The following is a 14,598-nucleotide window of genomic DNA, read 5'->3' as shown; positions in this document are numbered from 1 at the left end:
ATCAGAAACCATACACTTCAAAGCTTGCTCGCCATCAACCGAAATCTTATACTGAGGAATACGTGGCAATTTTACTCCGTGTTTCAAAATGATTTTAACAGGCTCAATTTGTAGAACACCAACATCATTGTCGTCAATTGCCCATAAACACTCCAGAACATCACTAAATTCCGGTGGCAAAGGTCTAGTCAGGAACTGAGAGATAGAAGGTTGCTGTGGTGAAATCGTCAAACGCACTCCATCCGAAGAACAATGAATTACCCCATTTAATTCTTTCAACAGATTCAACCCCAACAAATTCTCTCCACAGTTTGTTGTCAAAAGAAATGGACAGTGATCCGTAAATGGACCCAATGTAATCGGTACCGGTGAAGAAACCGGACAAACTACTGGTGTACCAGAAAACCCTACAGAAACATTGGTTTGCCCTGACAGAGGAATGTTTGGAACCCGTGAATGGTCAATGGAACCCTTCTGCGCTCCTGTATTTACCAAGAATAGATGTTTCCTATTTCCCACAATCATTTCAATGTAGGGACCTTTCTGATTAACGGGAATAGGTGTCGGTTCCAAACCCTGCTTCGGGCAATCCTAGCAAAACAAAATGTCATCAAAAGGAAGGTCTTCAGGGAGATATGCATTAGAAGGATGATCAAAAATATTTCTATTATCCACACTCAGAGACTGATTATCCTGTGAAAAAGGTTGTGAATTCTGAGAAAACTAACTTCTACCAGGACCCCCTGCCCCAGGGCGGCCTCTGGATCGTCTACCCATGATACCAAATGTGTTATTCGACCTCTGCTGGAGGATCGCCAATGACCCTCTTGTCTGCAATAAGCAGACAAGAGTGTACAGGACCCAACGGCACATTACCTTGTGGAACATACTGTCCCCTAAACTGTGTATTACCCCCTCTAGGACCTCCAACAATCCGTTGCAATAGAACTTTACTTTTCAGGCCTCCCTTTCTTTTTTCGATTCTCTCTTTTTCATTATTGACTCGGTTTTCATAGTACTGAGCCATATGCAATACTTCAGACTGAGACTTCGCTTGCCAAGCGCTCTCAGAAGTCATAATTTGCGACTGCATGTCAGGCAACAATCCACGCACAAATTTGTCTACAAATAGTCGTTTTCCAGACTCTGTGCTCAAATCCTGTCCACTGAAATCTGAAAATACTTGTTCAAAGCGATTAAAGAATTTGGTAGCACCCTAAAGCAGTAAGTTTGTCCCAAGTAATCCTTCTCTCAGGAATTATGGCTTTTAGTTTCGTCACTATTCTATCAGGCAAAGTCAGTATTACCTGTGGCGGTCTCTCGCCAGCTGGTCTATCTCTATCTTGTCTAACCATATTATCCCATGTGTCCCTAACCCTGGTACATCATCCACAGTCCTAATTTGTTTTCCACAAACCAATGGGTAGGAGCACGGGAAATACCAAATCTATAACGCTCAGAGTAAATACTGACGACTGCAAAACGGATTCTATCTCTTTATAGAACCCTGTCGGATTCTTTCTAATATCGGGGATGGATTGTTTGATGGTGTTCACTTCCTGTCTTGAGAGCGGGACATGAACAAACTGTGATACATAATGAGCAGGAATGTCATAGGCAGCTGTACCTGCTGCGGCATTAGCTGGAACCTCGACTTTTGGGACAAATGTCGGCGGAACCTCTCTCATAGACAACTGAGAGATAGGAAACTCCGAACACTTACTGAGCAACAGAGCTAAATCGAGCGCTAAGGCAGCTTAAGGAGTGTCAGACGAAAAAGCTCTCTTATAGATATTCAATAATTCTGAGGGACAACAATCGTTTTGTACATTCATCCTGCAGGTATTCTACCATAACCTGTATCACTTTCCTCTGCATTTCTGGTGTATACTGACTATACGTGTCATATACTTCTACGGGAGATATCGACATGTCTGAAATCCATCTAATCGCATCTTTTGTGCAAATTCGTATTTCCTCACTCATCGACTTACAAAGAGGAATGAACCGTTTCTGTACAAAAATAGCGTTCAACTATCACCATCAATTTCTTCATTCTGTATCTTTTCTAACTCCCTTCAATACGCAAAAACCCTCTCGATGTGCTCATATATTTTCTCTGCAGTATCTCTTGAATATGCTAAAACATTCAGATCCCTCAACCCTTGTGGGAGACCTACGTCATCCAGTCTGTTCCACATTACACATAAATGAATTCCCAGCCTTTTGATGAAAACATTTTTCTCAGGAAAACTTTCTAGATTAGAGAGTGTGGCAAAGACATCAAATTGTTCACCCTTCTCCATGCACTGTCTAGCCCATGCAGTCACATCGCACTTTCTCTCTTTAGACACAATATTGCGAGTCGCAATCTTTGATTCCGCTCCCTTATCAACTACAAGCGGAACAGAATCACTTGGAAGAGGAAGAGTAGACAAATCTTGTACAATCGGTAACAAAGGTGCTATCACTGGTGCAGAAGGCAGATCTACCAGACCCGTAACAGTGGGCAAGGCGGAGTTGCAAGCGGAGGAGCAACGAGAGGAGGAGGAACAATAACAGGAGGAAGAGGAACAATAGGAGGAACAATAGGAGGAGCAGCAATTACTATGGGAGGAAGAACGACAGCAGGAAGAGGTAGAGCAGCAGGAATAGGTACATACGGAGGTGGCGCAGTGGCTCCAGGCCTTCGTTCATTTCGAAGTTTGTCAATTAATTCATCAGACACATGTAAATCTTTAGACGGATACATTTTCTGAATACCAAGTTGAAAAGCCCTATCCATGTTTCTAACTGACTCAGACTGTTTACTTTGATCATACAACAACGCTTTTTCGGCATTGGACATGTGATGGAGCGCATGTTTCTCTCTACTTTTAAGTTGCTGCATAGCTTCTCTTTTCCAATTTTGTAATACATCAAATGCTGCAGGTCTAGCCTTTTTCTTTAACAATATAGACTCTAAATATTCTATATGAGGAATTTCAAAACTACCATTGGTTGGCCACTGAAGTTCGGAAGCATGTCTAGTTTGTCTGTGCCAAATATCATTAAACACTATACTACCAATAGCATGCTTACAGTACATAGTACAAGCCGGCGACCCCTCCTGTGGTGCCGGACGACCAAATTCCAAAGATTGTCTGTCACTGCGGAATAATGCCCTAAAGCAGGCAGACAATTTCTTGGGCATATCAGATTCCTGGTGTTACCTGGTCAATAATTGTACTCGCAAGGACAATGCGCCAAAACAAATTATCAGGATACTTAAGAATCGGGTCACGACTCACCTGATCAAAGAACTAAAGGAGGTCCGATCGGATAACTAAGGATAACAAAGGACCCTTGTGGTTGGTGATTTCGGCCAAACTGCCCGCCTCGATATATGGACCCTCGTCAAGATGCCATCTCGGACCGCAGGCTCACCGTCCAGGGATCGGGTTGTGCAGTACTGTTGAGGTATCGCGTCTCATCCAAGAAAGGGGCCCCCTTTTTTCACCGTCCAATCCTGGTCCGATAGCCGCGTCAACACTTCAACGAGATGGCATCAATCTTGAGGGTCCCTATTCGGGCGCCATCTGTTAAAGCAAGGAAATATCGAGGCTGAGTACCACAAAAGGAAATACACCAAACACGGCTATAAATATTCACAGATCTTTTATTCTACTGTACAGTTACAAAGAAACATAAAATACAGATAGCTATCTGGCTCTCAATACATCACAATGAGTACCAGCCCTTCAGAGTGAGAAGTGAGAGTGCTGGAATTCTAAACATTCGCATATTTATACGTTTCTTACAATATTGTCCAGCCCCTCTACAGGTTAATAATCTGTGGTCTACAGTTTGTGCCGAGTTCACTTATGGCTCATACAATAATATGCACACGGATTACATAGGGTTTGCATTTCCAACAAGTTACTATGACAAAGTGTATTCCTGGATTTAGCAGTAAGCCTTAGCACATATCCCTTCACAATGCAGTTCTGCCAGTGTCCACGCTCAACATTTGCATTACATTGTCCTCAATGTGTATTCAAGGATGAAGCTTGTTAGTGCAGACAATCCTTAGACCACAAGTCATGTTTGGGACAATGTCTCATTACCTAGTCTAAACATTCGGCCCTCGGACAGTCTAACCATTAACTAGATTCAAAAGGTCGGGAAGGCTCGGTTACAAGTTGGAAACATAGTCCACCATTTTAGAACACAGACTCGCATATGAACAGAAATCAAAATGGCGGATGATACTAAAATGGTGGCGAAGTCGATCTAAAATCAGAACTTTGCAACACGGTTTTCTTCGCAGAGCGACTAGGCTTAGGCCAATATATATTGAAAGGAGGCACAATATGATTTCCCGTTTAACAACCAAGTCATTGGGTAATTTCCCTTCGCCATAATTAGTGCTTGAAAGAAGTATAGGAGAGCTGTGGTATGCCTTACACAGAGCGCTATGATGGGGAGTGGCGGCTTACTATGGCAGAGTTAAGGGGCTGGGGGAACAATCCAGAGATTTTGGTGGTCGGCAGTGAAAGTTTTAAAGAGAGGAGCGTCTCCAATATCTACAGTCTATAAGTGCTTTCAAGACGGTACCTTTCGTGTAGCCTCAAACTTGTGTGAATGTCTGGTGTTCTGGCAGTGTCTCGTACATATCACAGCCCTGGGAGCGCAGATGGCAGTTGGTGCCGGGGGCCGAGAGCAAGTCGGTGCCCGGAGCTTAGTGCAGGTCGAGGCTCCGTTCAAGAATGGTGACGTCACCATGCTCCGCTGGGTATTTGCGATGTTTGGCTGCTGAGAGAATTCGGAAGCAAGCGTTCTTGAGGACTGAAACAATGGCATGTACTGCATGCAATGTGAGAGAGGTTGGAGCAAAGAACCCTCCAACGTGATCCAAATGTCCACCGGAAGAGTTGGAATTACGCACCTGCGTGTTACAAGGAATTAAAAGAAAAGAACTTCCCAATGCGTGTGTAACTTCAGCGTCCCGGACTGGTTTTAGACATTTCAGTTACATGATCGGATCATCAAGGATGTGTAATTTAAAGCAGATATTGTTACAGGGTGTTCGTGTTCTGAAAATTAGCTGGCTTTTGAATTTCTGCAATTTTTATTTTTTGGTCGATGGTTGGTTTTCAATCCTTCCATCTGTGTCTTGGGTCAAAATGCTGATAGAAAAATGAGTGCCGTAATGTAGTTCCATTTTGCCAATGTTCCATTTAGTGCCGTAATGTGCCATTTTGCCAATCTTGTTCCATCTTATGGGGATGACTGTAACACACCGTTTTACTGCAATGTTTTGTTAAAATTAACTTGAAAGGGTAAGGTGCGCACCTTGTGCTGTTTTATCTATGACCTGCATTGTTTTTCATGGGGGTCACCTATGGGGGGCAGCAATCAAGTGGCTGTGCTTAGGTCTTCAGTAGGCCATTTTGTTGGTTTGGGGCAACAACTTTTAAGGGCATATGATGTGGTGCTGTGTGTGAACATGTTGTCGTTTGCAGTTTGACTTGCTGTTGTTTTTGGTTCTGGTTATGTGGTTGTCCAAATGGCATGCAGTGGACAGGTTTACAGGGGGAAATAGGTTCCCGGTTTAGGTAGTGCCTTATTATTTGGCATGTGATGGCTCTATGGTGGGCAGTTCTTGTGCTGGAGCCATATGGTGATATGGTGCCGAGATAAGTGGTGTTTTTGTAGTGCCAATTTGTTTTTGGTGTTTCATGGTGCCAATGTGTTTTTGGGATGTTTTTTGAGAATTGTGTCCACCTAATGCAACCAGAAGAAATGTTCAGTAATGAAATGTTCAGTAATGTTTTTTAATTGCACTAACCTGACCATCTTTCTACAGGTACTTTCCAACATGGACTCTGCAAGCATAACATTTGTGGGACTTTTGTGTGGCGCAACTTAAATTCTGTTTACCATATTTTTTGTTGCTGAATTTGTCCAGTTGGTTTGGGTGGAGAAGGCGTGTGAGTGATGGTGTGAGTGAGGGTGAGGACGCTGGTAATTTTGGTAATATTCTTGTGTTTTTGGACCTACTGCATTTCGAGGAAATTTCCAGTCATGCTATGCCTTGCATTAACCTAACAATTCCTCCACAGGTACGTTCCAAGTTGGACTCTGCAAGCATTACATTTTGGGACTCTTTCATGGTGCAACTCAAATTCTATTTTCCAAGTTTTAATGCTGAATTCGTTCATTTGGTTTGGTTAGGGGAATGTGTGTGGGTGATGATGTAAGGTCAGTTGTGAGTATGTGGTTGTTCAGTTGTGAACATCTGGTTGCTTGTGTGAGCATTGGTTGCTCAATGGTGAGCATTTGGTAGCTCAGGTTTGGTGCCTGGAGTGGTGCCAATGGTAGTGGGCTCTGTTGTGAGCATTTGGTCGCTCAGGTTTGGTGCCTGGAGTGGTGCCAATGGTAGTGTGCTCAGTTGTGAGCATTTGGTCGCTCAGGTTTGGTGCCTAGAGTGGTGCCAATGGTAGTGTGGGTTGGAGGCCCGGTTTTTAGCGTTGGTTCACTATTAGTGTCAATGTGATGGTATGTTGATACTGACATTTTGGTTGGTGCCCAAGAGGGTGTTTTGAGGACGCCCACAGTGGAGTTAAGATGTTAGTGGGGGCTTAACCCTGTTGTTTGTGTTAGCCCAACTTGTTGTTGGCGAATGATGATGCAGGGTTATTTTGTGATGTGAGTTGGTAATGGTTGTGCACGGGATTGTGGGCGGGTTCCCTTGTAGCAAATTCCATAAAAGGCCTTTTGTGGTACTGGTGATTGTTCTGGAAGTGGGTTAGCCATTTGGTAGCTACATTAAGGATTTGGAGGGGAAAAGCTTTATGCTAGGAGCGGTTTGCTGGTTATGTATTTAGAAGGATTGTTGTCTGTCGTCTATAAATTGTTCATTAACTACTGTGCCTTCTGTATCTTCCTCTTATTGTATTGTTATGTAAGATGGGAGATTTGTTGGGTTTTACCTATTCTGGCTATGAGGCTATTTCCTGTATGTGTGTGTGTCTGAGCCTGGAATGTTTGGTATGGAGTGTGGGCTGACTAGAATGTGATGATGTAGGTGCTGCGTTCCAGAAAAGTCAGTTGGGAACTTAAGCTTCGCACAGGGGGACCGGTGTATATTTCTCACCCATAGACTTGTCTTATGTTTTACCTTACTTATCCCTGTGTACTTACCTGTAAAGCAAAGAACCTAGTAAAGACCACCCATACTATATATGACTCTTGGGTTATCTGTACAACACCAACTTTCATAAATGCAACCCTGCTGCTTTTGAGACGGCTGGCAGTCGTGACTCATTAGGTCATTCTGTTCCCATTGCATCATTGTAAATGCCTGCTCTAGGAGGTTAATTATTCTAACTCACTTCGGCCTTTCTCTAGCACTGCTGCTGCGCAATCAAGTGATACGCCTATGAAAGTGAAAGCAAAACTCTGACAGAAGCAGTATGGCTGCACTGAAGCACCTGGCTGGACAGTCCCCCACTTCTCTCCAAAACGCAGACTCTTCCTGACACGCCACAAGTCAACCCTGAAAGCACCGCTCATGTGGGGACATCTTATAAGCACCTCCTCACATCTGCCTTTCAACACCGAAATGTGGGTATGGTGCAACATTATTTCCTGGGAATTCTTGTTGAGGATATGTCTCTTGAGAAGCAGGTCCACGCTGGGGTTGATGACTTCAAAAATTCCTGTTGTGACTTTGCTCAGCTACCCATCACAGGATGTTCGCTGATTGTATACTAATTATGTAAAATAGCCTGTAGCCAAGAAAAGGCCTACATAGGCTTTCTCATTGCCCAACCCTTAACAATGCCCAATTCCAATGCTGAGACCTTACGACTCTCGGTGTGCCCAGCTAAGATGATAAAAGAGATGATGTTTGCTTTCCACTCTGGTGTCGAGTGATTCTTTTGTGGTGTTTTACTTTCCCCAACTCTAGCTTGTCTTGCTAAGATGTGACAACAACACAACAGTGCAAATCGGGGACATGATCCAAGCCTGGTGTCGCTCAGCCCCAGCCCCCTACAAAAGGGAGCGCAGGAGAAACGAGGGATAGTGGGCCACATTGTATGTTTGGATGCTCAATAGCTTCCTATATGCGGCCTAATGGCTTTCTGTGTGACCGCTTTCTGATGTTTATTTACGTTTTTTTGTTTATTTGCATTTCGTATACCGTTTCAGACCATGGTGATGGAATCTCCGAGAACCTTCAGAAATATGGAGGTGAAATTTGGAGGGATTGCTCAAACGAGCGCAGGGGAAAAGATTTATCTTGGCCAAAGTGAAAGCAGATGTGTCGCTCTCCAGTGTTATGCTACTCGTGTGTCCTCTTTTCACAGAGACACTACGCATGATGCCAATGGAAGGTGCTCTCTGATTCTCACATACACTGTAAGAGGATTCAATTCAGCACTACAGCCAAGTCAACGCCTAGTCTATAATACTGAATGAAAACCCTTATTGATATATCTTTATGTCCAGTTCATGCGTTCTGGATGACTACCCCTATATAACACCCCTCTCTCAGAATCCCCCTGACCCCACTGAGCCAAGAAGTAGTTCTGTTTTGCAAGTTAAAAGGTTTATTTGAGAAGTAAAGCAATATATATCTATAGCACGCTTTATAATAAATTAATAATTGGATATCACACTTAATCTGGTATGATAAAGATTAACAACGGAGAATCTGGCACTAGCACACTTCTTGATAATCACTAAGGAGTTGACATGAAATGTATAAGATAGCAACAATACTTTTATGGTTTCCAATGGATGCAATGTGGAATGAAATGCAGTACAGAAAATAACTTGATAGGATTTCAGCAAAAACAATGTAATCACTTTCTTGTACAATTCACCCCCCCCTTTTATGCAATGCAAGGAAATGGAAGGAAGGCACACAGTTCTCAGAAATGCAATTAAATGTGATTCCGTTCACCCAGCAACTTAGACTACAGACGTTGAAAACACAGGCCCAAATGCTTTTAAATGTGCTGGCAATGTAGAAAAAATATGCTAAAATGCTTTTAATTCCCTCTAGGAGGTTCAGGGTGAGTGAAATCAAGTTATTATTAGTCCAGGCTCACTTTAGCAAGTATCTAGGAGTAACTAGCAGGTTAAACGAATTTCTGGCAAATGGAAGGCAAGCAGCAGCAGATTTTTACACGTGAAGAAATTTGCAAATCGCGGCAAAATTCGCGAATGCGTGTTCCGCATTTGCGGTAAAACCATAAGGGGTAGGAATGTGGTTTTTGGTGCGATTAAAAGCTAAGATTCTAAGCTTTCAGATGAAAGTTACTGCAAGTCTCTAAGACAAACGGTCACAGAGATATGAGCGATTTAGTGAAGGTCGTTTTTGGTTTTGCAAATTTTAAACGCAACACTTTTTCAGCTTTAAAAATGATGGCAGAATAACACAATTGCTAAGCTGCAGTTCTACTTAGATTAAAAATGGATTGAATTATATGATTTTAACTAAGAGATGTGTTCTGAGTTTTGCTGAGTACTCACAAGAGATTTTGAACCGGAAAGCGACTTGGTCACGGACTTAAGTCTGGTCAGGTCTTCCCGAGTTCCGCTCACAGCGCCTGGCCTCTGGAACTGCTCACAGCATCGGGGTCAGCACTCTGGATACAATGGCCTGGTCTCTGCTAGGCACCGGTTCTCTGGGTCGGGTCCTGCCTTCTCTTTGGATATTTCTGTCACCGGGTTCTTGCAAAAGTTCTTGGCAAAATTCAGACGGCGTCAGCCGGCTGGCTGAAGAGTTCATTTGCAAAAAGATTTTCAGGCCTGTTGACAAATACTCTTGCTGGCAGTGGCCTTTTTGGTTAAGGTTCTGTAGTCTCTGTTTATCTTGGAGTCCAAGTGTTGGCTCCTTGAAGGTTGATGGAGGTAAGTATGGATTTTTCCGGCAGAGCGTCCCGCTGCAGATGGAAATTAATGTCTCTACCTAAGTTTCAGTGGTCCATTTATATGTTCTGCAAGTGGGTGTGTGTGTTGGTCATAACTAAACGTGCCCCTCTCACTTGTCATTGGTCCAGCTTTCATTTCTCCCTTGATTGGGGGAGCTAAGTTGTGTCAGAGTGATGTCAGCCATTTATGATCTCTTGAAAAAACTCCCCTGTCATCTGTGCACCCAAATCTATATATGATCAAAATACATATTTCACAGTTACACAGTTGTCTGAAATTACATACCCATGTCACATATCACATGAGGTATACTCTGTCCCAAATCTGCTGTTTCTAAGAGCTTGCATTCAAAAATGGCAACTTTTAGCACTTTTTAATGTGCTAAACAACATTGGATCTTCATTAAATTTTATACAACTGTTCCTCACATATCTACCCACATACCAATGCATTTTCGTTTGTCTAGCTGAAACAGGGAGTCTGTAATATTAATAAACAGCAGGGTTTTGTCCCAGAATATCCCACAATTTGGAGTTTGGGCTTGAATTAAAGGTATATTTTTTAAATTAAGTCTCTCAAAGTTATACATTTCTGTCATTTGATTACAAAGAGTTATCAGTGTTTTTGTAAAATATATATTTTACTTTCAATTCAGTCCTCAGAGTGTTGGAGTCCGCCTCCAAGACTTGGGTGGGTCAGTCACATGTCTTCTGGCAGGCAGGCCTTTGTTGACAGTAAAACAGTAAAAATCAACATATTCCTTTCAGAGGAGAGGGGCCATTGTGTGGTCTCTGGGAAGCTGACATCAGGAGGCCAGGGAGCCACTTTCCATTTAATTAACAGAACCCTGTGATTTCCTGGCTTCTTGTGTTGAGTTCTGAAGTGTCAAGAGTTCTCAGGACAGGCAACCCCTTTGAACTTTTAATGGAATAAGACCCCTTTCTTTGCACTAGACAGTTTTGCAAGACAGCTCTCCTGTCAGAGTTTAGACCGCTAGTGCCGCCTTGAGGATTTTGTTGGTACTGCATGCAATTTTGGGATCTTTCTTGGATTAATGCATTCTAAACAGGAATGGTTCTTACATGGTAGTAAATCCTTGCTTAACATTATTTTGATGGGGCTCCTTACAGTAAGATGGTTATGTGGAACCCCACAAAAAGGTTGAATCTTTAAAGTGGTCCAATGAGTCACAATTTCAGCAACTTTTTGACATCAGTAACAGTGGATTTTGTTAACAAAGACCTTTCTTTACACTGGTGGGTGGCAAGTTAGGTAACCATTTTGGTGTGCGCACAACTGCGCAGCTCTCCTGGATTCTGGGATGAAATGATGGGCGGCGACAGCGCATCCCCATCTTTACCCACTCCAATGATTTATTTTTGTTCTGGGGTAAAATGATGGGCAGCGACAGCTTAATCCCCACATTTACCCCGTCTAATGATTCCACATGGGTCAAAACCCTCCACAACACTCTATCCCTCACATCCACAGTGCGCTAGAACATTTTCCTGCCATTTAAATTCACAGTCTCCTTCATATTCCTGTAGAATTATCTTTAATAACAGGTAGGTTTACCAAATGACACAATGATTCACTTTTGGCATTGATGACCATCAGTCAATAATCGGAATAATGACTACCAGGCACAATTTTGAATAATCCCCACCAGGAGCAGCAATAATGATTACCATGGCAAGATTTGCAATAATAATTACGATAGGTGATTATTAATAATGGTCCTCACAAAGCAACGATTAACACTATCGGACATAATTAGCTATAGTTATAGGCAGCATTTTAAATAACGAGCCTAAATAACGAGCCTTTGCAAAAATGTCACTCATGACCATCAGTTAAATTTATTTAACTTTATTGCTGTTTTGTATTTTGCACATATGTGGCATTGTTTTTATACTGTGCCATATCACCATCATGTCACTAAGCCATAATGATCAATAGGCAACTATAACAATAAGGCCAGATTAGAAAAGGCTACACAAGTTAGCATTGATAATAATGACTGACAAAAAAAGATTAGCTAAAATAACAACAGGCAAACAACAATCCTGACCATATTGCAGGCTAATCTGCAGTGGTCACACATGGGAGTATCAACAGTGGTGGCAAGATTAGAAATATACAGCATCGATGCCGGATTATCCCTTATGGTCAACGGGAACCATTGGCGATAGCAATCCCAGTAGTGAGGAGCACAAATAATTGTAGGTAACATAAGACAAAAGTGTACTCATCAGATTCACTTGAAGTTTTACTGCACAAGATTTCCTCTCAACCTTACCACCTCTCATGACCCCACCCACACAGTAGTAATCTCACACTTGCTTGTTACCTCCCCTCGCAGGACTTCTCACCTCCATGAGGCACATACACTCACAGCTGCCCCCATACTCACACCCATCAATCAGAAGCACACCCACACTCCCAAACATTCACAACCCCACTCCCAAGACAAACTCGCACCCCTTCAGCCCTCCCTCCACCCCTGCACACATGCATGTTGTATAATCGATTTGCATCTTCCACGTCATGTTTACTGGCCATGTAAGCGCCCATGGATTGAATCATGTATTTGATGCCGGTTGTAGTTACGCAATATTACCCACGGTGGCCGAGTGGATCGGCCAGTAACACAGGCCTCAGTACCATTACTGACCGATCCAGCTGGCCATCTTGGATATTATTTCTATTAATAATCCGGGGCTAACACCCGAGATGATAACCGTGTTTTCTTTTTATTTAATACAAAATGTACCAGCGTTGTGTGCAGGTTGCAATACAAGCGGCCCCACCCGTCTCCCATTTCTGAGATGTGGTAGGCAGAACCATTGGGGACCCCAGAGGGCAAGGAATAGGTAGGTATAGGACCGGTGAGGGGGTGACTTGCCAGTGTTGGAGCAGACATCAGTAGGTGGTGGGGTCGGTGGTACATGGCAGAACCAGGAAAAGTGCCGGTGTCAGGATGGAACACAGCCTTATACCGTTATCTTCAGCCAGCATTCCTGATAACCTGGTGGGCTGGCTCCTCCTCCCTGGGTGCTAATATAAAGAAATCCTGTATTCATTGTATATCATTATTTAAAACACACACTATGTATCTAGGTAAGGGATCCCCAGATTTTTTGACAGTGGTTTACAATAGTCTATAGCTAAACCTCATGAAAGGTGACTCATATCATTTGTATTTTGACTTTCTTTTTTGTTTACATTGGTGACGTCTTGCTGATTCATTCCTAGAGCAGAGCAACTTATGCTAAAATGGCATTTTGGTGCCGAAACTCAGAGAATTGGTCAGTGGGTTGGTGATCCTACCGCATGCCACAAAGGAAACAACCAGGTTTTCAAGGTCAAACGGAATCAAAGGTGATCCCCATAAATACCAACCAGACGTATGATAGTGATGGATATTAGTGAGACCACAGTGCAATGTATTTAGAGCGTTTGAAATACAAATATGGAGGTGACACGGCTATCATATTAACTAGAAGCAAGGTGGTTTTCAGGGGTGGACTGGAAACCAAAAGAGGCCCTGGAAATGATGTTCAGAATGGCCCCATAGTACACATTTTCAACAAGCCCAAACCTAGTTGGAAATCCCAATTTGGTAATACCACACAAAAAAGGTCTAGGGTGCAGAGGCCTACCGGGAAATCTCCAGAGTTCCCTATAGGCCATTCCACCCCTGGTGGTTATCTATGACCAATATGTGACTTTAACCATGAAGTTGTGCTAAATTCACACCCCATACATGAAGAGTCGTCCCACCTGGAAGTCAACTCTTCTATACATTGGCTGGCAGAGATGGAGCTAGTTGCATTAGAAAGGGCCGACACAGACACGCATTTAAATACTCTTCCACTATCCCAGAAGCTGGCACTTGCAACTCCTTTTGCTGAAGGATTGCAGCTGAAATTCATTTGGATGCTGGCTGATGCGTGTTACACCAGTCCCAGGCAGGAGTCTCTGGTCCGAGAAGCTTATCATCAGACAGCAGATCGCAGGTTGGAGGCCGACAGGCTACAGCAGATAGTGGGGCGAAACAGACTACCGTCTATCTGCACTTGCGGACAGTCTGTGTAAAGGAAAAAAAGAGGTGGTTGTTGATGCTGCGATGACCCCAGGTGAGGCATTTGCTTCCCTGGCGCCTTTAGACTTCTTCAAGCAGAGCGCAGCCAGTTTCATCCTCATCCTGGTGCTGCTGAACCTCACACCACCACCTGCAGAGCTGCATTCAGTTCACTGCAAGGTTGTTTCCTCATCCGTGCAGGGCAAAGGGGGAAAGCTGGATACAAAATGCTGCCAGTAGGAGAGCTGTGACCCGACTCCCAAACCTAATCAAGCATTGGAGAGCAAGCTGTGCATGCCCATGATAGACAAGGTTTTGCTGTGACTCTGCAAACAGCTTCTCAGATGAGTTTGTTAGAAACGCACATCTAACCACAACCAGGACTGATTGGTGCACCATTTGTGCTTGTTTAATATTTCAATCAAATCAAGACTATATAGTTTTCCTCATAAATACTGTTAGGGAAGACCCCCAAGCAGGGTGGTTTACTAGGAATCAGCGGACATCAAACTCATGTAAGGCCTAACTCCTTCCCCCTTCCCAAAAGGAACGAAGATCCAGACAGGTAGCAAGTTCAACTGTGGTTT

At 43.3% G+C, this 14,598-nt stretch overlaps 1 protein-coding gene across 2 annotated transcripts in view; it reads left to right on the top strand.

The window, feature by feature from the left end:
* The window catches only part of LOC138503309 (interferon alpha-inducible protein 27-like protein 2A), a 182,857-nt gene extending 174,953 nt beyond the window's left edge, over positions 1–7,904 (top strand). For both annotated transcript variants that reach the window (XM_069622925.1, XM_069622924.1), the window contains one exon: positions 7,393–7,904. In XM_069622925.1, coding sequence (XP_069479026.1) covers positions 7,393–7,447 — 55 coding nt within the window. In that variant the 3' untranslated portion in view covers positions 7,448–7,904. The remainder of the gene's footprint in view (positions 1–7,392) is intronic.
* The last annotated feature ends 6,694 nt before the right edge of the window (positions 7,905–14,598 follow it).

Source organism: Ambystoma mexicanum, chromosome 11 (genome assembly GCF_040938575.1).
Source record: "Ambystoma mexicanum isolate Mex_15411 chromosome 11, UKY_AmexF1_1, whole genome shotgun sequence".
Classification (NCBI taxonomy): domain Eukaryota; kingdom Metazoa; phylum Chordata; class Amphibia; order Caudata; family Ambystomatidae; genus Ambystoma; species Ambystoma mexicanum.
This window is presented reverse-complemented; position numbering and strand designations above follow the sequence as displayed.